We start from the raw sequence: 23817 nt of genomic DNA, 5'->3' as shown, positions 1-23817 counted from the left end.
GGTCCTGCATACAAGCGGATTCTCTATTGTTACTTCTCCGACAACAAAGTGTCTAGCAAAACACGTTGTTAGGCTAGTTGGTGCATTGCATTAAAAAAAAAAACCAGCGAAAAAAAACACACACACACACAGACACACAGAAAACATACAAGACGGCAAAGAGGCTGGTCCCCGTCTTTTTCTATGTTTGCTGCGTGCGTCATTCTTTGGCTGCTCTTTTCTTAAAACACAGTGTCCCCATCGTCTTCTTGGTTGTTATCCTGTGCCGAATGCACAGGCCCATCAAAAGAAACAGGACAAATTTGGTGTTCCAAGGGACGGCTTGATGCACTTTAGTATGGCACAAACTGACTAAACCCAGTTCATGGCAAGATCAATGATTCATCAATTTGAATCGGTTACCTCACTTATGGTCCACGACAACATGCTTAAAATTACTTCTGTCACAATAAAGGATGGCAATTACCCATCATGTTATAGAGGAATTAATGCTTCATACCATAATTACTGAATTGGCAAATGTCTATAGACAGTAGAAAAAAGAATGACAAGCAAATTGCATGTCCATACTTCGTATAACAAGTTTACAGCAATGTGGGTGATCGCAATTGTTCCCCCTGTGCAGGGCTTTCCTGCAGTGCACAAGCAACACTTTTGCTAGAAACCAAAGGAGAGGAAAAAATCTTGTTGCTTTGTACCTGACCTGTCGTTTGTATCTGACCTCTCTACACTATGAGGAAGTTACAAAGGAGCACTCCCTTGTTACCATTGAATCATGACACACTGAAGAATGGGACAAGCATAGGATGAGGTAGGTCTTCATGTACAGGAATAAAGACCAAGTGCTACAGCAATGAACATGTTAAAGTAGCAGCCTATTTCTTTATGTAAACTTTAAATATAATTCCTGGTGCACCATATCTAATTGATACTGAATTCAAGTTCAATGCAAAAAGAATTCTACTGTGTGCGCATTCCTTTTCTACTGAGAAGCTGTGGACCAAATTACTGGGTGTGTGTGGGTGACAAAAACGGACTAATTGCTGCAGGTGATGCATGAAGCTTGACCCAGTAACTTCCACTCAGACGTTTCCTTTTTCTGGTACATTTTTAATGATGGCTAGGCTACATCAGCTGTCATAGAAACGTGGCATTCGAACCTTTCTTGTTCTTGTTGCTGCTGTTGAAGGCAGTGAGATGGAGGCTTTGTACCTGCTAGGCATGCCTTTTACAGCATGGGATGTACCCAAAGTCTTTGTAGGTGGCATCTGTGATGTGCTACAGACAGAAGAGTCACTGTCACGGTGAGTGCTTGATGCCTCTGCCAGCATTTCCAGTGCACTGGACTCTCTACTTCGTACACACTGCAGTGGCTGCAGTATCTCCTTACTTGCAGTGTGGCCAAGGGGTAGCCCACTTAAGCTGCAAATGCCGGAGTGTCCTGAATGCAGCTCCATCTTAGTTGGTGTCACAACCATGGAAATAGCACGGCTGGCCGGCAGCACCATTTGGCAGAATGGGCTATTTGCTGCTTGCGTTGAGCACACAGCTTGTAGCTCGTTCAACGGCTGGAGACTCTTTTGTAGCTGGCTTGTTCGGACACCACCATCTGCCAAGCTAACAAACTTGCCTTCCTCCTTGAGCCGTTCTTCTGCTGTGCTGTTTGCCGAACATGCATCGAGTGTATGCTGGAGTTCACCCTCACCGGCAATACACAGAGCCAATTGTGTGGGTGTGTCTAAAGGCTTGCCTGTGCAATGAACCTTCTGCTGAAATTTGCTCATGGGTGATGACATTGGTGAAGAGCTGAAGCAGGGACTGCTTTGTGGGTCAGCTATGAGGGACTGTGACCAAAGTGAAGATGTCGGCATGAGGTCAACCTCACTTGAGTGACTTACTAGCTCACTCAATGGCACTGTATCATCAGGGGCTGGCGGTGGGCCAGGCAGAATGCAATGCTCACTTTGCAAGGATGGTTGGGATGGGCTGCCAGCTGGCCATGTAGTGGGTGCTACAAGGGTACGCTTGCGCTGTTGTCCTGCCAGGGGACGAGGCACTTTCAGGGGTGCGAAGCTGCTAAAGGCAGGTTTTTCGGTGACCTGCTTGGGGGGTCTCCCAACACGGCGTCCAGAACCACGCTTTGTGTGCATACCAGTTGCAACAAAGCTGGATTTCGAGCTTGAACAAATTACACTGTCCATGTTGGAGCTCCCAGAAGAGGATTGGTGGTGGAAATGAGATCGATATTGTCGGCCTTGACGACGACCAAGGGCAACTTGGCATGAGCTTTCAGGCAGTGGAGCCTGCGAACATCGACGTGCAGCAAGAGATGTAGCTGTAGCAGCTGTGACCTTAGATGCCATGCTTCCAGCTGGACCCATGTGTGGTGCACTAAGCACCCATTGCAGAAATGACCCAACTTCATCCAAGACACACCGATCCACCATCGACTGAGTAACGCCCTCAAGACGCTTTTTGAGGGCACACATGTGAAGCGAATCATCGGCTCCACCGACCACCACAAGGCCTGACACCGCCTTCATGTGCTCTCGGAAGTTCTCCAGCTCATCCATGCTGCACGACAGGGCATTCTGGCCGACCACAAACAGTGTAGGTGTGTGGCTATCCAGCAGCGGGTCATCCACGTCTCGGGATCCACTCAGCCCAACTAGCGGGAAACCGAAGCACACGACAGCGGCAACAGACTCCATCAATGAAACTTGACATGCAACAAGGCCGCCTATCATCCACCCAATTAAGATGATAGGCCTTGACGAAAAATGGCTCTTGAGCTCAAGGACCTTGGCCCGTGCAGCAGCCACCATGGCCTCCAGTACCTGGTTGAGGCTGGCGTTTGGCGGCGTAGTCGGCACAGGATCTACGGCCACCAGCTTGCCCAGCACGGATAGCTGAGAGGTCCAAAATTTGGAGCGGGGCAGACCAGCCGCCTGGGGTCGTGGGCCGCCTGGGCACACCACCAGCAGAGGAGAACAGGGCAGCCGTTTTGGCTTGTGCTGACTCAGGAAAGGCGCCACTGGGTCCCAAGGGCGTCGCAGCAGCATACCCACGGCATCGGGGCCGGTCGAGCGCCCGGGCGTTGCTTGCCGAGCCACCAGCTTGTCGATGAGCTGAGGGATCTGCGCCCTCAGGGCTTGCAAAGCGTCCATATAGGCTGCAACATAGGAGACAGTGGCTTTTTCCATCAACAGCTGATGCAGCCACTGAAGCAGTTTCAAGTCCCAGCTAAACAACCCCATGATGCGCCTCAGCCGACGAGCAGTCCGGTCCACGGCCAGTCGCCGCAGAACTGGCTCATTGGCATTGTTGTTGTAGGCTAGTCGTGCCAACCGGTCCGCGTGAAGGAGTCGCATAACATGGTTGAACGCTCGATGCTGAGAGCTGGTCCAGCCCAGCCTTTTCACATTTTCATCCCACATGGTTGCGTCTGCGTCCGGCCTGGATGAAACGGATGCGCTGCGCTCGCATTCGCTCATAAGGTTACGCGTCTTGCTGCCATCGTATGGAGGTGTGTCCACACCTTTCCAAGTTTCGACATTCACCACAACATTTTCGCGGATTCCTGTCTTGCTCTCAGAAAAAAATACATCCTTCATGAAGAGCAGCTTTGCTGGTTTTGCATGGTGCGAGTCCGGGTGGGCATTCCACGCCTTGGCGTAACTGTGGTCGACACTCACAATGTGCGGCTCCTTTTCTTGTCCCGAAAGCCGGTGCAGATACATTTCTGCGCTCGAAGCACGGCCATCGCCGTAGTGATAGTGGTGCGCTGCTGCGCACATATCTGGCATGTACGATCCAAAACGCGATTGTATCAAAAATAGCGAAGTTCTTGAAACTATCCGCAGCGTGTTCACTGTCGCCACGCAGTCACAAGACGGTGAAAAAAATACGTGATGCGCAAATAATGGTAACACAAGTCCTACAAAAGCCAAAAATGTGTAAGAACGGCAAGAACGTTACACAACCGTTCGGTTGGCGCATTTCTATAGAATAAGAACCAACAGAAGGCAAACTGTACCTTCCGCAGTGGTACGAAAATAAGCAGCGGCAGCGCATGGAATTTAGCGGGGCGGATGCCAGATGGCGTTGCAGCATATACATTAAGGCGGGCCATACATAAGGAAGCGGAAGCAGGCTCCGCAAAGTTCCAGCGTTCGCCACAGAAGGCGAAAAATAATAGAGTTTCATATTAGTATACCTAGAGGCAAATCTGGCGCTGCGATCGTTCAACCATCATGGGAATGATAAAATGATGGGAAGTACAGGCTTCGGATTGGCATTCTATTGACTGGCAAACTAGTCTACAAGTATTCTTTGGCAGTTTTGGTTTCGCTCCAAGCGCAATTGCTATAACCTGCAGTGGGACAGTGCAACGCAAAGCTCTCTGCCTTTGTTATGTTGCTCGGAGTGGCGATAGCGCGCTGGGCCAGCGACTGGGACGATGCTTATGTCCCGGTGTGGCGTCGAAGCCCTGACGAGAAAGCGACGGCATCGTAAACGTTGAAAGAACATGTTTTGAGCGTTTGGACCTTGGTTTGTTAAGTGTGTTAGGTTGGCACTGTAGCGTTACGTGCTTTATGAAACTTCAGAATAGGACAAAGAAGGCACTACTGATACAAGATATATACAGTTGTACTTCTAGTGGTTTGACAATCAAATTTTACTGAGAGCTTCATTATGCATTGCTCGTTTATGTGCTCATTCAAATGCGTGTTTTAGGACTTTGAGAACACAAACTTACTTGTGGTAGGAAAAGTTGCTGCTTCCTGGCTGTAGTCTACTGTAGCAAAATGGGTAAGTGCAAAGCCACGCCATAACGCTCCGGAAGCGGCACGTCAATATAAAATATATTACCAGCAAGTATGCGGCCTGTGGGGTGGGCAACACAGCAACAAAGAAGGTCAAGCGGAAAGTCAGAGAGGCTGAATTAATCTCATGGGTGGCGGCAATGGAAAAGAAACCTGCCATGAGTAACTACTTAAGAGGAAAAAACGAAATTAGGAAAAAAACCATTTATGATAACTCAAAGGGAAGCTCATTACTTTTCGAAGCGAGATCGGGATGCCTTAGAACACGCACCTATAAAGCGAGATATAAGAAGGAAGAAGAAGCATGTGCTTGCTGCGGTAAAGCTAGGGAAACGACGGAGCATATTTTATTAGAATGTGAAGACGTGTACCCAGCGGTCGATTTAGGCACCACTGGCCTCCTTGAAGCCCTTGGGTTCAGCGGGAGCAGTGGTAAAGCAAACAGGTCCGCAATAGACATCAGTAAGAGGCGATTGGAAGATTGGTGGAAGAAAAGTAGGGAAACGACAAAAGACGGAGACGTACAAAAGCACAGTTCGCAATAGGGGATCAGAAAATTTGGACGTGGTAGTTCATAGTGTTTTTTTTTTCTTCATTGGTTAACCTAGGTAGGATATTAGGCAGCATAGTAGCAAGAGCTTGGTGGCGCAAGCCACCGCCCCGTTCCAAAGGGGACTCTCATAACATCCATCCATCTATCCATACAAAGGGTATAGCCGCCATCTACTCATCCATCCATCCATTTATCGATTCAAATTGTACGGCGGTTACATTTGCGAACGGGGTGGTCGTTTACTTTGTGCAGCATCACGGAGGTTCGTCTTAATTAGCCAACAATATCATCTCAGCCAGTTTAAGCATCCAACATTCGATAGCCGCTACCAGAGGATCGTGTTTAAAGACTGAATTTTATCAGCTGCGGCGTTTCACTGGCGTAATGGGTACATACACGGCTTCTGTCGTCAGTGGTCTGCCGCGTCCAGCCGCGTAATGACGGGTTGCTTGTAAAAAACGTGCTAGCCAGCGTGAAAACTCGTCGCTGGAACCGAGCAGTCTGTCTGGAAACTACCCAAGAAAGCGGATTAACCTTGTAGCTTCTGGGTGTGTGCACCGGTGAGTCAAGAAACATTGCTTCGCATTTTCAACTTTCAATTTCTTCGGTTGCAAGGCAGGTAAAACAGATTGCTGTAATCATTTTTTCTTTTTTTTTTCAAAGTGGGAAATCATAACAACGTTATTGCCCTTCAAAGACAATTCAAACAAGGCTCTTGTTATTTTGCCACGTTGCTAAAATTCCTAACACGGAGTACAGTATAAAAAATAAATAGTTTTGGCTGTGTGTGCATGAATGATACACTGCGATAAATTCGCAGCAAATTAGAGCAAGTGTACTTCCGGTGATACAGTTGGATTAATATCATTTGATACATAATAAGATTACTGTGTTTATTACCTAGTAGCTGGCAAAAAATTTAATCGAGGCTTCACAAAGCACAGCCTGCACAAGGACACCATTGAAAGAAATGCACACTCAAAACAGTGTTGTGTGTGTGTGTTTTCTGTCATGGAGTGTTTTGTGCACTGTTCTTAGTCATACATGAATCACAAACTCGCCCACGCTTCCACCATAGTAACTGAGGCTTTCTTCTCTTGCCTGCAGCCTCCAAGATGCTGCTCATATTTGATCACCACTTTGGACTCTATTGTCTCTGGACGTACAAGTCACCAGTGAATGTGTCATCACAGAGGCAGAATCCTTGCAAGGTATGTTTCTGAACACTTCAACTAGAACTGTGATTTGTTCATTCATTGGACAAACTTTTGTTTCACCATTCCTTGCTTGCATGTTTGTCATGGTTTTATGATTTCTCTCTTCAGAAGGAGGGACAAAAGAGAGATTATTGGTTTGCAAGCTGCCCATGCCAAGCCATAAGAAGCTCAACGGACACCATAATGACAACAGGTCCTCTTGAACTACGTGCCTCACCATGAAATGTTTGCAAGTTTACCAGATAGAGGGCTGTGAGCCCTATCAGGAAAGCAACAGTCTACAGTTTTGTATCGTACCAAGCGGGAATGCTAGAATTTGACATACAAGCTTGCTTGATTTTAAGGGCATTTTATGACAATCGGAGAAGTAATAAGTTGAGTCCCAATTTGTTTCTTTTCTCGTCATGTAGCAAGCTCCTACTTGGTAATGCACAAATTCTGTCATTTGCTATTTGAAAGTCAGATTGACGGGCATTACCGACAAGTATCACATGCTCCTTCATAGCGTTAATTTGTTACATGAATCTGGAAAGAATTTTAAAGCCTTCAAAACTGCTCAGTGCAATTTTGAGGAAATGATGCTTCATGCTCATCGAAACTCTGGCAGTCACTCCTCACTTTATTATTCTATTTTTCATTTAAAGTATGCTCAGGGCCGTATGCCATTAAAGAGGGGAGTGGTTACAAAGCAGTAGAGTAAAACAAACAAACAAGAGCACTGAGTTTTGTTAATACAATGATTCTCCTGATTATACAACATTAGTTAATGTATTGCAAAAAAAGTTTGTTATCGGTGATGGCTACGATACTTCAGAGAAAGGTGGTTCCATTCCTGAGATGTACGGAGGAGGAAAGATTGAAAGGAAGACTTCGTGTAGCAAGAAACAATCCCTGCGTTACTGCGATGATCGATGCAGTTTGAAATGTACTTGAGGCCGTGGTATGAAGTCGTCATGAAGTGTGGTATGACGGAAAATTTTATGAAATAGCAAAACATGGCGACTAGCTAGGGGAATAAGTGCTGGTTAGCTTCATTAAGGTTATACTCGTAGTACAGTTATAATTAGGAAGAATGATACGAGCAGAGTTATTTTGTAGTAGTTCAAGAAGTAGTAAGCCTAACGCGACTTGGATCCCATATTGCAGATGCATATTCAAGTTTTAAGCATATTAGCATTTTGTAAAGTGTAGTTTTAAAGTAGACAGCGCTTTGGAAAAGTTGCACTATAAGTACCCGAGCAGGTGAATTGCATTGTTAATGACATACTCTATATTGGCCCAATTTAATTTATTTGTAATGTGTACACCAATATATTTATAGGACATGATGAAATCTAAGGGAGCATTGTTAAGATGGTAAGTGATAGGGTTAGCATTAGATCTGGATATTGCATTTTTCATTTGCAAAAATCAGTAACTAGGCTAACCCTGCTCCGTAAGAAATGGCTAGAACAGGTAACTTCACACAACTGGCCTACTCCACACTTCTCAAACATGACGAACCAATAAAATAAATTTTTCTTTCTCTTCAAACCGCAGATGACATACCTGAGGACAGTGTGCTTGTTTTCAAAAAGTTTTTGAAATATACTCGAAGTTTATATATACTCGAAGCCTCAGCGTGGGAACTTATCTTCGTTACGGCCCTCACAAATATGTTTGATTGTTGAAACGTTGGCTGCAGGCTGAGGCTTCCCTTGCTCACCTCTGTTACTCAACTGAAGTGTTCATCTCCTTGCAACTTTTTTGCATTGTTTGAACACGCAAACCGAGATGTTTTTTCAACATGAAACTGTAAATTGCATTTTACAAGGATCCGTGAGCATTAATACGGCATACTTATATGTTTATTTAGTGTCCTGTTTACACACAATATTGACAGAGGTCCTTGTAAGCACTGTCGTCTCCATAACGTTCCTCGCCTTCCTAAGAGTACTCCACTGGTGACAAAGCCTTTACTGCTGCAGCTGAACATCAGCTGAACGGCAGTAGAAATATCAAGAACACATAATATGTGATCTAAAATTTAGCATAACGTTTTTTCCCTTTAGACATCGCGCCTATCGCCAATATGTTATGAAAACAATGTGACATTGCAGCTCGAGCTTACCTTACTGACAGTACATCTTTACCGAGAACTTACGTTTCTTTTTTTAATGTAGCTGAAATCGTCGAATGCAGACAACATACGTATAGTATGAAACACGTCTAACAGCACTGTACGGAACACAAGTACGAGTGTAGCCGAGCACAATATCGTTGTTGCTTTAGCGGCACGCCGAGCACGATGAGATTTCTCCCCATTTCAGCTTTCGATTCCGTTAAATAGATTACTATCTGTGTTTCTGTATGTTGTAAACTCAGTAACTGACAGCATTAGCTCCACCTGACCTGTACGAAAATTTTGATGATGTACTGCTTCATTCACGATGGTCAATGAACAATGTAAGCTTACTTGTCTGACGTGTTTTTTTGCCAGTTGAGGCCATTCGGTCACCTGGCGATATAATAAAGGTATCGATAGTCAGTATTGCACACACGAACACCGCTCCGAAAGCGGTAGCAAAACATCCAAAACTAGCGAGCGAGCCGCACAACGAACCCCACCAGCCGCTACCGTAGCAACCATATCATAGAATAAAGAACAAACTTAGAGAAGGGAAACTGCACCTTCCGCCGTGGTTCGAAAATAAGCAGCGGCAGCGCATGGAACTTACTTTGGCGGACGCCAGATGACGTTGCTCAATCCGGAAGCGGAAGTGCACATTTTTTTTTTAGAGCAAAATTCAATATGGCCGTTTTTTGCCGGTCGCGTACGCTGGTACGCGCCGTGCTTGCCCTGCAGGCTATGCGGCATGCCTCAATGCCTTCGCTGCCGCGTAGGTGGTGCGTTTTAATTGCCAGGAGCCTCTACTGACGCCCATACAAACAAGCCACAAGTGAGTGAACAGAACGCGCGACTTTATTGGCAGAAGACAAGCAGTGTACATTCTCGTGCAATAGCAGAAATAAAATTTGCATGTCGAGATACGATGGAATCATTGACGCGAGCTCGTAAACGGCTCACCGTCGTCGTCGCACGTGGTGGTCAGGTCAGGTTAACGAGCAACAACCAGCAGCGGAAACATATTGGACAGAGTGTGCCACTTGTTTGCAGCGACAGTCGCCGTTAAAAATGCCCAAATTGCATTGCGAAGCAATCGGGAGACGCAGGCATCTGCTGCCGCAGCCTACACAGCGACATGGGCTACCCCAGATTTTAGCCGTTCACTCCTTTCCAACCTGCACGTTTCTTTTCTTTCGGGGGCCGCTAATGTGTGGCTCACACTTGGTGTCTCACATTGTCTCACTATGGACAAGTAGCTTTCGTGGGCATCGCCTCCATCAGCTACTTTTGCGGGCCTTTCCAACCATCTGGCTATCAACTTCATACGCATCGGACTATGTAAGCACGTATGCTGGTCTCCGTTCATGCCTAATCGCGGCCAAGAAAGGCCAGAGGCACAATATGCCCATTGCTGCAGCAGGAAAGCGCGAACGGGGAGCACGAATCACGGTGCACGAAAATTGGGAGTCTATGTCACTGTGCAGGCTGCAGGAGCGAATGCTTACTTCGAGAGACTGCTTCCCAGTGCAACCGACCAGGCCGCAATATTCTAAAAACATAACACTGCGACCATAACCAAGTGACATAACAGCAAAATTAAACCGCAATCAGTCACCGCATTATACATTGGCGACGAACCATATGGCAACAGTGAGCATTCACATACACGGATCTCTTAGGGTACATTGAGCTGCCTACCTACAGGCGTAGTGCCTGCCTTCGTCGCATGTGGTGGTCTACTAACGAGCAACAACCAGCAGCAGAAACAGATTGGACAGAGTGTCCCACCTGTTTGCGGCGACAGTCGCTGTTAAAGATGAGCAACTTGCAGTGCAAAGCAATCGGGTGACGCAGGCATCTGCTGCCGCAGCCTACACAGCGACATGGACTACCCATCATTTTAGCATTGACTCCTTTCCAGCCTGCATGTTTCTTTTCTTTTGGAGGCCGCTAATGTGTGGCTCACACTTGGTGTCCCACATTGTCTCAATATGGACAAGTCGCTTTCGTGGGCATCACCTTCATCAGCCACTTTTGCGGGCCTTTCCACCCAACTTCATACATGTCCGACCATGTAAGCACTTATGCTGGTCTCCGTTCATGCCTAATCGCGGCTGAGAAAGGCCAGAGGCACAATTTGCCCATGGCTGCAGCAGGAAAGGGTGAACGGGGAGCACGAATCACGGTGTGCGTAAATTGGGAGTCTATGTCGCTGTGCAGACTGCAGGATCAAATGCTTACTACGAGAGGCTGCTTCCCAGTGCAACCGACCAGGCCGCAATATTCGAAAAACATAAAACTGCGACCGTAACCAAGTGACATAACAGCAAAATTAAACAGCAATCAGTCACCGCATGAGGTTCAGACAATACATTATACATTGGCTACGAACCATCTTACGGCATAATGCTTGCCTTTGTCACATGTGGTGGTCTGGTAACGAGCGACAACCTGCGGTACAAACAGATTGGACAGAGTCTCGCACCTGTTTGAACCAACAGTTGCCGTTGAAGATGAGCAACTTCCATTGCGAAGCAATCAGGTGACGCAGGCATCTGCTGCCGCAACCAACACAGCGACATGGACTACCCGGCATTTTAGCGTTAACTCCTTTCCAACCTGCACATTTATTTTCTTTCGGGGGCTGCTATGTGTGGCTCACACTTTGTGTCCCACTTTGTCGCAATGTGGACAAGTCGCTTTTGTGGGCATCACCTTCGGCAGCCATTCTTGTGGGCCTTTCCACCCATACGGCTATCAACTTCATACACTTCGAACCATGTAAGCACATATGCTGGTCTCCGTTTTGAGCAAATCATGGCTGAGGTAGGCCACAAGCACAATTTGCCCATGGCTGCAGCAGGCCAGAACGAACGGGGCGCACCAGTTACGGTGTGTGTATACTGGGAGTCTATGTCGCTTTGCGGACTGCAGGAGCAAATGCTTACCTCTAGGGACTGCTTACCAATGCAACTGACCAGGCCCCCACATCTGAGAAACGTAACACAGTTACCACAACCAAGTGTGGCAGCAAAACCAGATTCTGCAATCAATCACTTCACTGTAGCTTGCACAAAGACCCAGGCTATCAAGGAAGAGGAGCAATCATCAACGAGACTAGAAATATGGAAAATGAGAAAGCTTGCATTCAAGAGAGAAGCCACTCTGCTCTGCAAGCATTGAAGGCTAAAAACGCCAAGAAAAGTAAAATGGTGCATAGCACATGTGCATAGGTTAATGCAAGACGCATGCCGATGCTGCATCAGCTATTTCAGGAGAGGAATTGCGCATGACAACATACACTAGAAGATACTGCTACAGATATGTTAGGCTGCTAGACAGTGACTGGTATTAAGTATCAGCGAAGAATCGGTTGACCTTTATATTTGGATGAGGATGAATGACCTCTAACAAAAATGGGCAATGAGAAAGCTTGCATTTATAGAAGAAAAATTACACTTGGCACAAACGGAATTAACATTGCTAGGAAGCTGATTAAGGGCAAACTGATGGAACTCAATCTTTTGGCCAGCGTCGTCCGTGCTTGGTCAGATGTTGCAGGTGCATCTGAAGACGAAGAATTTCTAGAAAGTCCTTTTTGAGTTACCTGGATGACTCAGCCAAATGTCCGTGCTGGTGGAATGGTGGCTGAAGCTCTTTTCAGTCTTGACACAGTCCTCTGCAGACTTGATATCTCATTCATATTCTTCTGCATGTGCTTCTTTGTTCTTGGTGTAAAAGCCTTGCAAATTCGGCTCCAGCTCCTTCCTGTTGGCGCATATAGGAGCTCCTGTGATGACCAAGATGTGCTTGGCATAGACTCTGTTGGGGCAAAACTGTGACACATGAGATACAGCACAGATTAGCCAAATTTATGTGTGTTTTATATGTTCGAACCAATTATACTGAACCATAAATATGAACAAACATTCATATCTGCTGCAAACAGCAAGCCAATACAGCATATATCAAACATATTTATTTCTGAACCATGTGTTTACCTTGTAGTAGTAGCCAATGTCCACACAATGATCTTGTTGTAGCAGGCAGCAGCTTCTGTTTAGTGCGTGGAATGTGTTGCTTTATACTGGTGCCGTCCTCATTACTGCATGTCTGGAACAGAAATTTTGACTGAATCAGAAATTGAAAAAGCAAAGTTTTAAAATGCAAAAAGGTGCGACATATATGTTGCAATGATTTGCGACTACAGAACACATGCAAATGTACACTGTCTGTTCTAGGGTGCTTAAGCAGCATGTTAAATAAATATTGCTATCGTCCATAAAATTGGTGTCTGCCTAACTACAATGCATGTCAACAGCGCAAGTACTATTAAGATCACAAATGAGAACATTTGTGGGTTCATTTATACACTAGAAGTGATCACACTGCTAGTTCCACAAGCAAATGCATGAAAGTCATGAAGCTATTAGAACTGATGCATTATTTTTCTGCACGAACGTGATGCACCGCTTCACTACTGCAAAAATAAATGCCCTACGGTAAACCAACCTGAACAGCAAGAACATTTGGAACCAACAAGTACGAAATATGGGTGAATTATCATGCTTGCAACTGTTTAATACATTAAATTCTGTACTTTCACTTCATTTTACCAAAGGATTATTCGGTTTTGTGGACGAAAGACGTTGCCGGCCGACTCGAAAAAAAAGTTTAATATGTATATTGATAAGGCTACTCAGTCACCTACAACCACGGCTACAATAACATGAAAAATGAGACGCGCGTTCCGATATCGCTCTTTCTTTCCTGGTTGTGTGTGTAAACCAAACGACAGCCTCGCAAGTAAAGGTTTATTTAGGAAACAGCAACTGAGATCCTTACTGCCCATATGTAATGCAGGATCTAGTTCGTTAACTTGTGCCCGCCTGGAAGGTAATGAGACGGATATTATATAACGATTCAAGCAGCGGTGTTAAACGACTCACCGTTATTGCCGTTGCCAGCCGCAGCAAAATCCAGCTCCCGTTTCGATGCAGACCTGTTCCGAATGGCTCACGACCGAAACCCAACTGCCGGGCTTACATGTCCGCTTGCAAACACGTAACTTCACCCCAAGTTAAATAACGCGAGACATCGAAGCGCTAGAAACTAGTTTTAGAAACAAAGAAGCAACCAGTCTTGAGTGTACGAACGAATGAATCCGTGCCGCCGTGCACTCGGAAATACCGGTAAAAATTTTAAATCCAGGCCAGAGGTCACGTGAAAGATCGATGATGCTGAACGCTATTTGCGTTTATAATGGCGAAGAAACAATAAACTTACTACCAAAGAGTACAATATCTAATTAGCAATGATAATTTTGCCCTGTTTTTATGTAAAAGAAAATGCTTCGGTAATTGTAAGAGAAAGTTTGTAATAGCGTCCTCGATCACCTTGCCCCGGGGTTGCCCCGAAACCAGAATGGTGCGCTTTGCCCCGCCGTGGTGCCGCACTGCGGAGGGTCAACATCGAGGACAAAACTGCACCCTGTGCAGGGTGCTTGCATGCAGCGCCACATTGCCCCTGGCGCGCAAAACGTGCGCGCGCATATTTTATTGTTTGCAGATGCTGAGCATCTGCGGCAAGCGCTCGAACCTTGTCAAACTGCGTGCTCCGACATACCTGGTTGCAAGCAAACACCAATGGATATTATAATTAATCCTGACGACCCGTTCAATGAACCTGTCCACTTTCGGCCGCTCTTCACCACACTGTTTTTGGACGAGGTCGAGCACTTGTCGTCTTCGCTGTCAGACGAAGAATGCTCATCGATTGCGGCAACTAGCAGCGCTTCCTTTCTCATTGCCGACAAATCCACTAGCTAACTCCGTTGCAACGTACCGCAGCTATCGGGCCAGAGCGTCCGCGGTTCTGCAGTCGGCAGTACGCGCGCACGTCGCGCGTCCCGCAGTGCTTGCTGGGATTGCACTCCGGCGCACCGCCGATTTTCTCGGTGCGAGACGGGGCAACGGAAAACCGCTCCAACAGGGTGCGCTTCCGGTGATCGAGGATGGTCAGTGCGCACCGGTGCGGTTGTTCGAGGATGAAAGTGCGCACCAAGGCGCCCCGGTGCGCACCGGTGCGGGTGATCGAGGACGCTATAAGATAAAATTGCGCTTATTACGACGCCTCTACCGGGATATGTTGGAACTAACGAACGCATCCCGAAGTGATGCTACTACGTCGGCTTTGTTAGCAGCGGCGCGCGGTCGATTTTTTCGCCCTCTGTGGCCATTTGTTGAACTTGAGAGTGTGCATATTGCTCACTACGTAATGATGATGATAATAATACTTTCAGCGCCATCTCTAGGTCGCATGCTTTAGTTCGCAACGCCACCGCTACTCTTATTTTCGTTGCACTGTGGAAGGTAAAGTTTCTCTTCCCTAAGTTTGTATAGGTGTTCTGCTGAGTTCCCTTCTATAATGTTGGTTTTTATGTGTACTCCTACGGACTGTTGGTGTTGTCGCTTATTCGATGCACAAAAGTGACGTGATGAGACAACTTCTATCAATTTTAGTTCCCTATTCTATGGTTCTCATGCTTTAGCATGCAGTACAAGATCTGACGTTGTTGGATGCAGCAGCAGAAACAAGCGTGTCTGTGTGTTTTAACATACATGCCATGAACACTTCAGAAACGTGAGTTCATTGCATTATTATGCTCGTTTGGTTAGTTTGTGTTTCGCGAGTCGCGCTGAAGTGCCTAAAAGCGAAACTTCCCAGGCCAAAAGCTACCCCTCCAATTTATTTGGTAATTTTCGATTTTTGCCGCACATCGTATACAGAACGCTTCACATTGCGTTTTTCCCGTATAAGAAACCCGGCGAACGCATCATTCGCGATGACAAAATTAATTCTCTTGTGTTTAAACCATTTAAGCTTTACCTCTTTGTCTGATTGCCGCATGTTTGCGGTCTCTGACGACGTTATTTTCGTTGAAGCCGCGCCTCTGCAACGTACGGTAGGTAATAGGTCTGCATCTTCGTTACTGGTATTCGCAAGACAGCATTGCATGAGAAGAGCATCTACAATTTGGATTGCTGAATAGCTTCGTCGCGCGATCGCTCGATGTTCGGTGTGCTCAACTTCCTTGTGAAATCTTACGTGTGGCGTGGCCGGGAGACCAATAACAGTGGGGATCACCAGGCACGTTACTGCGGCCTGCCATAAAACACGAATGTATTGTTGCTGAAATCATTGAAGGTAATTGTCAAAGTAAGCGATAGCTTATACGGACCGAAAATAAAGCTGTTTCCATCCATATACGGACCGCGGAAATCAAATGCAGGCACTGGCAATTGCAATACTGCTGACGCCGATAAAGGTCTTTGATGATAGGGGCGCAAATTATCGTCTAGAAGTTTTGGTAGATGGTGATGGTGACCGTATCCTCTGTAACGGGTTTGCACATTCTGAGCGACCAGGCCAAAGATCCCTATAAAATTACTAGAAATAGGTAAATACGCTAACACCCGTTAAAAAATAAAATACTAAAAAATAAACATAAAATCGGTGGTAACACTCCATTTCTTAGGCACACTATTAACAATAACCGTGGTGCACCAGTACCGTGTTGCCACCAGTCCTCCAGGCATCTCTTTGTGTCTTCAACCAGTCCTGACTCGTCCCCACTGTTGTAGTGACGTCCAAGTAGTTACCTATTTGATGCCATCGATGCTGAGGGTTCGTGCTATAATTATCTGAAAAGGAATAGCTGAAGTATTCGTACTTGGCTTGACGTAGTTCTTTGTTCAAGTTATTGCAATATTTTTTATATTACGAAAATTTCACAGGATCCTTGGATTTAATGAATTGCGCATATAGTTTCGTTCCTTTTCTACTTTTTTCAATAAGGCCGTCGTTAATCCACGGTTTCCTCGATTTTAGTTTGCGGCAGCATTTTAAAGGAAAGCAGTTTTGATATATGTGTTTTAACTCAGTCATTAGTGCATCATATGCAACATCTGCATCAGATAGTGACAATATATGGAAGAAGTTGGCTGTACATATTTCATTACGAAAGGTGTCGAGGGATTTTGAATCAATGCAGCGATAATAAGACGCGGTGATTTAGATGCATGTTTAGGGTTGGTATTATCAATAAAGGCAAATACTGGAAAATGATCACTGATGTCAGTTATCAAAGTTCGGGAAGTTATAGTGCTTTTATCATCGTTAGTGATAATTAAATCTAAAGTAGATGAAGTGGAACAAGTTACGCGCATTGGTACAGTAATTACATTCACAAGAGCGTAAGAATCAAATAAGCAAATCCTGTCTGCTCTGGTGACACGGTTCGCATATCAATATTCATATCACCGGAAAGGTGTAGCACATGCTCATTTATAGACACATAATAAAAAAGGGCTTCTAACGATGAGAAAAAATTTTCAAGTTTTCCGTCTGGAGGGCAGTAGACAACACAAAAGATATTTTTGTCACTCTGAACGGTTAACACTTCACAGTTCGGAGTGCAGAACGTGAATTTCTCAATTATTGTTGCAGGAAGCGAATGCACAATTTGCAGAGATACACCGCCACTTCTTCGAGTTTGCCTGTTACTAGCCAAGTGAGCAAATTGTCTAGTACAAAATATGTTGAATCATCGTGGTACCAGGTTTCAGTAAACATTATTGCATGGAACGAACAATTAAGGGAAGTAAACAGGCTATGTATTTCATCAGCCTTGTTGCACACAGAACGACCATTCATATGAAAAACAGCAACGCTATTTTCACAGTAAACATTATCTAGATCTACGTTAGAAGGAAGTTCGAGGCAGCTCATAGGGGCATCTATGTTTTTAGCTCATTTTATTCAAATCGTTCGAGCTAGTGATCCCTAGTCTGGCACTGTTTTGAGATTTGCGGGCATAAATGTGCCTATCATGCACCCAAACAAACTTCCAGTTCGTTTCACCTTTCTTGGCAATGGCCTGCGCAAGGAGGCACTTCCTTTCAGGACACAGGTGCTCATTGACGTAAATGGGCACAGATTCAGAAAACACAGTTCACTAGCCATTAGTCCCTTTCATCTTCCTTTTTCCAGCACTGCATTTTGTTTCGTTTGGAGTGCAAACTGGACAATAATGTTCTTTTCAGTTTGGCTTCCTGGTACTGAAACCTGGTGGCACACATCAATATCAGACGGTGATATGGGTTCCCCAATACAGTCACCATGCTTCACCATGATTTCCGTCACCTTTTCATTAGCATTCACTGGAATTCCTTTTATTTCTATATTGGCGTTTCGCGAATATTGTTGGCAATCCACGATTCGATGCTCGTTCGATTTCATTTGACTTTCTATCTGATCTCAACGTGGCGTTAGGTTGTCATTTTCACTCTGCAAGCGTTTATTTTCTTCTATAATTGCTTTCAGATTGGTTACCATATCATCAAATTTGTCATAAGTAAACTTGAGATTAGCTTTTATTTCTCTGAGTTCACCTCGAAAATCTCGTTCCAGAGACTCTCAAATTCTTGAGGTCGGTCCTGATTTCTCTCTTCAGGTCCTCAAGGGCACTTACCAATTCTTTACTTATTTTTTGCCATGATGACCAACAGTAAGTTACAACAAACATTGGTATGCTATCCTATGGCAGCAGTTATTATGTACAGGATTAGAAAAAGGTAAAATAACAGTAAAGGTTCATCGACGGCCGGCAGCAAATTGTACGCTGCAGCTCGTGGCAAGAACGTCTCTTCCTTCCCAACGGTTCTCTGGCTTATAATCCCTTCAGTCAGTCAGGGTCACATCATTTTCAGCCAGTCGTTGAGCCTGTGCATATGTCGGCATTTTTATCCAATTGTAGGGCCGGTGCAAGTGGCCTCAGGTTCGGCCAAGGCGGACACTCCTTTGGCTCTACCCTCCTATGGCCTCATCCATCCAGCGTTGCCTCCTCACCTGGTCATCCTTGAACAACCTTCTAGCGCTGCAAAGCAGCTTTTCTTGGTACTAAAGCCCACACCACACGTACGCTTGTAGACGCGTGCAAGCTCGCGCCTGTGTGCCCACGCATGCACAGACAGTGCAGCACGGCTTGTACATGTCGAAACTCGGTGCGATCTTGGTGAAAAGCTCCTCTCTGTTATCATGTGCTTGGGCTGCCTTGCGTTGGCATGCCAGGCTATGCAACTACGGCGCGGTACACTCAACTCTCAGTGAACCAGATTTATATAATGCATGAGAGTGCTTAATATTTCCTTTTTGCGCTGGGTCTAAAAATATAACAATCATCTTTATAGGTATCGAAGCATTTTGAAATACTGTCATTAACAAAGTACAAAGTGGCATCTTCCAAGGCGTCTATGAGTGAGCCCAGTTGCTCGCACTGTGGCGAGTCTTTGTGGATGCAAACCACCATTCCCCGTGAAGCGCGGCAGGTGTAAGGCGCATAGACGCGAACTTGCGTGCCTGCAAGCGTACGTGTGGTCTGGGCTTAAGGTCAACTACCTCGAAACGTGCTGACCGCCACGTACACTTTCGGGAAGCATCACGTCTGGCGGGTCCGGTAGCATGGTCGATGTGCATCGGCGCACCATAATTGGAATGCGTCGGTGAGTGGTTGCGCTCGGAGAACTGTACCGATGCTGATTAATGGTCCATATCTAAAAGCTCCTCCAACCCGGAAGTTCGGAATGGCCTGTGAACTCAATTCATTGGCCACATGGAACACTGATGACGCTTATAGTGCACTGGAAACGAGCTTTGTGTGCCGAATTCCTGGATCCTATGCACTGGAGAATGTACGTCAAACAAACGAAACAACATAGTGCTGCCCCACGTGCAAGCGCAGGCTCTTGACCCCTGACGTGCCAGGCTCTTACTATGTCAAACTCAACCCTGTGTTTTTTTTTTGTCAGTTTTGATAAAGCAAATCCAACTATATTCCTAAACAGCTTTCCACATCTCCTCCGACAAGGCCAGAATGATGTTGCCGTTGCAAAATAATCGGAAGAAAATTAAACAATTAATGAAAACCATCATTATCACCATACACAAGCAATGTTTTGAAGCTGCGAGGATGACTTCCAGCCCATAATAAGCTACATACCTTGTTATTCAAAGGAAGGAGGGTAATACGTTGGGTTACTGAAACAGGCGGCTCAAAATAACTAGTGCTTCAAAACACCTTAGGCAACCTCACTTCACAAAGAGTCTGTTCGTACTCTTATCACAGTGGATACTTATCGCCTCCACTGGTACTACAGAACAACTGCATCAACTCTGCAGATACCTACTCAATTGCACCAATTTCGCTATCACTATTCACAATGCATACTTGCATCTCATGCAGGCATTTCCTAACGCTTACTCATGTTTCTTCTCTTTTTCCAAACAGGACACACCTTCAATGAACAACAAAATTAAACTTGTGTAACTTACACATTCCCAAGAACCTTTAAAGAAACCGTGTCTGCTATTAACTGCTGCCACACACGCTTAATATAAAACTCAGAACGCTGCCGCCATCAACACACACAAGCGACCGAGTCACATTCTGGTTTCTTCCGTCTGCACAGGACACCCACTAAAGGAGCTACCACCGCTTCTCTATGCAGATGATGCACTTACTAAAAATCAACGTGCTTAACCTGAGAAGAAAACTTCAAAAACACTTCTAAAAAAAGGTTGGCTAATACACATGCATTTTACTATAGACTTTTAGCAAAATGACCTTGATGTTTCAAGTTACTCAAAAAATGAAAGCCGAACTACTCATTAACGATCACTTGGTGAAACTAAAGCTCAACTCTAAATGCATCTTTCAAACGTCAGCGCTTCTCAAATGAAAACATTAACAAGCCTCATAACTTGCCAATGAAAGAAACTCTAGTCTCAAATCGTGAAATTCTCAAGTGCTCAAGAAATAAGCAAAACAAAACTATTGTTTCTTCAGAACCCATCTTTTTGTCGGTCGCTCCGGTAATCTCACAAAAGCTACTCTTGAGCCTGACTCGAGGGGGTCGCAGTTAGGAAACATTTCTGTCTTCATTGATGGCTGGCAGCAAATCGTACGCTGCGGCTTGTGGCAAGAAGAATGCCTCTCCCTTTCTGATGGTTCTCTGGCTTATAACCCCTTCAGTTTCACGGGGTCACATCATTTTCAGCCAATTGTTGAGCCCATGCAGGTGTCATTTTAATCCAATCGGTGAGCTCGTACAGGTGTCATTTTTATCCAATCGTAGGGCCCGTGCAAGGGGGGTCATGTTCGGCCTATGGAAACTCCCTGGGCTCTACCCTCCGATGGCCGCATCTGTCCGGCATTGCATCCTCACCTGGTTGTCCTTGAACGACCTTCCAGTGCTGCAAACCAGCTTGTCTCGGGACTAAGGGCAACTACTTCGAAACGTGTCGACCTCCATGTACACTTTCGGGAAGCGTCACACGGGGAGATGTGTAGACAAAATCTCCACACATGACAAATGAGGGTGAGATAGCCAGCCTGTCTGGCGGGTTCGGTAGCATGGTCTACGTGCACAGGTGCACCATAATTGGAATGTGTCGGCAAGTGGTTGCGCTCGGAGAACTTGACCAATGCTGATTAATAGTCTGTATCTAACTCCACGAAATTAAGTTTGTTGGTTCTTGATCTTGCTCCCAAGTGCCATGAGCTGAAATGCAGCGCTCTGAATGAACCAAGCAAATGTGTTCTGAACATTCGGTTTCACGTGTGGAAGTGACTGGTTGAATGTACCATTTGTTTTCACCAAAGTGGACTGAATAACCCTACACCGGCAGTAATACATTGTTTCACTAGGTGTTTGCAAATGCAGAAATAACAGTCACCGTGATTAGTGACTGCTATGTCAAACAATAATGTGAAGTCAGCAAGTGTGGATGTTGTAGCTTTGAAAAGCGCACTGCAGAATTAATAATGTGAAATAGAAGTGTCAAAGGGGGCCCGTGCTCTTAGATTCAATCACAAGATATGGTAAACAGTCGTCATTCTTTTTTTATAACCCTTGTGCAGGGTGCCAGAAGTGGCTGCATACCCTGCCGCATGGAACACTACAGCCCCTTTGGAGAAACTGCCTCTGGACTCCAACTTTGCTTGGCTGCTGTGTGCACTGCTCGCAGCCACCGCATGGGTTATCTACATCACATTCTACAATGCCCGTGTTTTGGGCTTCCTGCTCACCAAAATCCTCAACCGTTTTGTGGGGAAAGCATATCTCAAAATTGGTAATTTCTCTTCACTCTGGGTTTCGTATTGTTACCACAAAAAGAAAATGTGACAATATCCTAACAATATCAAAACCAAAGGCTGTCACGCTGTGTGGTCATTCCCTGTGATAAATCAGCACTGGTAGGAAAATGTGGCTCAATCTCTATTGCATATATTGAGGGTTGTTTGTTTTTGGGTTTTATATTTTTTTTTGAACCGGGGTAAAGATCGGATGCTGTTTTTCAAGCTGATAATCTGGGAGAAATTGGGTTTTTTGTGAAACCATTCCAATATACGGGTTCTTTCGGGTTAAATGTACAGATGTACTAAGTAACACATTCATTTTATTTTATCGGAAGGTATTGTGGGCTTCTTAACTCTAATGCGTTAAAATTGGTGTTTGTTTCAAGCTGGTAATCAGGGAGGAGGGGACATCACAGTTTTCTTGCAAATACTCTCCGAAATTTGGCGTTCGTTTGAAAATAAATCAGTAATGATGACAGTAAAGAGCATTAATAACTTCTAAGAAATGAAACATTTTATTCATGAAAAGCTGGTCATCAATTTTTAAACACCCTTGTTTACATACATTATCATCTGCACGTGCAACATGTCGGTCTCCATTCAAGACCTGTCCGGTTGTTGAACGTGTCTTAGCTGGGAGAAAGTTCTCTCGACATCACAGCCTCCATCAGCTGGGCACAATAATGTCAATGCAGCATTTGCCAGCCTGGTATAGCGAGCGGTGAAGTCATGATAATACTCAATGGCTTTGACAGCCATGTTCGTGGGGCTTGCTTCCAGCAAGTACTGGTTGAACTCGTCGTGAAGTGAATCTACATCGTCGGTTACGGACATGAACAGAGGTCAGTAGTCAACAAGTGACTGCCCCAACAGATGCTTCTGAAATGGATCCAGGATGGCTCTCAACTTCCATAAAGCTGGTTTTCATCTTTGTCTGAGACGTTACGTTCAACAGTGCAGGGCCATTTTGTGGCGAGTTTCGTGCAGAACTCTACACATGTTTTTACTAATGTGGCGCTACTCTTGGGTAACATAGACAAAACAGCACTGGCCTGATTACTTTTACCAATCATCGCTGAAAACTCGCTGACAGTCTGCTGCAGCTAGACGTTTACCAGGTGATCAAAGCTGGCCATCAGAAGCTTTCTGCCTTCAAGTGTTTTCTGGGCGTCTAAAAGGCGGCCGAGGGTCTCTCTTATCAGGATTGCCTTCGCAAGAACAACTTTTTCAGCAAGTATCACTCGAACAGCTTCCACTTTGTTGCTATCGTGCGAGCTTTCAGCAAGTTCCGTTAACAAGCTCCACATTTCTATGACAACCATGAGCACTTTGTAGAAGCTTTGCCATCTATTCAGGACAACAGAAGGTGGCTTCTTAACATCGGTCCAAAGAGGCTACTAGAAGCACAAATTTCGGTGTACTTTTGGTAGAGCTTGTTAGCATGCTTAAGTAACACTCCAAACTTGATCACTGCGGTTCGAACTGTTGACATGCATGGTAAAGAAATGGAATGGTCAACACTTACATGAATGAGGTGTGCTAAATGTTTCACATGCAAGATTTGGATCCCTTCAGCTTTACAGATTTCTCGTACCATTTTTTGCATGTATTCCGCTGAGTCTATGGCTACAGCCACAGCGTCTTTCCACGCCTTACCTACAGTCAGGAGAGGCTTGCTGACTACGTTGGCCACCTTGTAGCTGTTTGAAGCATTTACTCTGTCGATGTTGACCAAAACAACCTACTTCACGGTATTTTGGTTATAGTAGCACAGCAGAGTGTTGAGGGTAGGCACTCCAGTGATGTCTGGGGATTCGTCGATGATGACACTCACTTTCACATATTGCATATCATTGCGCAATTCCACCATGTCATTGTGAAAAGCTTCTTTTGGGTATTTCGGCTGAAGTCTTTGT

General features: G+C 45.3%; 2 protein-coding genes and 2 long non-coding RNA genes across 9 annotated transcripts in view; 2 read left to right on the top strand and 2 right to left on the bottom strand.

Moving 5' to 3' along the window:
- Positions 1–1089: 1089 nt before the first annotated feature.
- On the bottom strand, positions 1090–4065 carry Rcd1 (Reduction in Cnn dots 1). The gene has a single exon (XM_055073301.2). The coding sequence runs from the start codon at positions 3804–3806 to the stop codon at positions 1131–1133; it is 2676 nt and encodes an 891-aa protein (XP_054929276.1). The 5' UTR covers positions 3807–4065; the 3' UTR covers positions 1090–1130.
- Positions 4066–4835: 770 nt separating this feature from the next.
- Positions 4836–9050, top strand: LOC129386128 (uncharacterized). The gene is made up of 3 exons (XR_008613599.2): positions 4836–5939; positions 6487–6590; positions 6705–9050. It is a non-coding gene; the product is annotated as an uncharacterized lncRNA (long non-coding RNA).
- Positions 9051–9540: 490 nt separating this feature from the next.
- LOC140217294 (uncharacterized) lies at positions 9541–14794 on the bottom strand. The gene is made up of 2 exons (XR_011893758.1): positions 13653–14794; positions 9541–12816 (listed from the first exon to the last, which is right to left on the bottom strand). It is a non-coding gene; the product is annotated as an uncharacterized lncRNA (long non-coding RNA).
- A 291-nt stretch (positions 14795–15085) lies between these two features.
- Positions 15086–23817, top strand: part of tweek (transmembrane protein KIAA1109 homolog tweek) — a 647796-nt gene continuing 639064 nt past the window's right edge. For all 6 annotated transcript variants that reach the window (XR_008613545.1, XR_008613544.1, XM_050182732.3 and 3 more), the window contains exons 1-2: positions 15086–15345; positions 21683–21894. Coding sequence is in view for 4 of the 6 variants with exons in the window: in XM_050182732.3 (XP_050038689.2) it covers positions 15329–15345; positions 21683–21894 (229 nt within the window). In the remaining 2 variants the exon portion in view is untranslated. The remainder of the gene's footprint in view (positions 15346–21682; positions 21895–23817) is intronic.

This window comes from Dermacentor andersoni, chromosome 4 (assembly GCF_023375885.2).
Source record: "Dermacentor andersoni chromosome 4, qqDerAnde1_hic_scaffold, whole genome shotgun sequence".
Lineage (NCBI taxonomy): Eukaryota > Metazoa > Arthropoda > Arachnida > Ixodida > Ixodidae > Dermacentor > Dermacentor andersoni.
The sequence above is the reverse complement of the archived record's forward strand: the minus strand, read 5'-3'. Positions and strand labels throughout refer to the sequence as shown.

Bases quoted from the DNA above. Each gene is read 5' to 3' on its own strand.
- Rcd1 (XM_055073301.2), bottom strand. From the start codon at position 3,806: ATGCCAGATATGTGCGCAGCAGCGCACCACTATCACTACGGCGATGGC.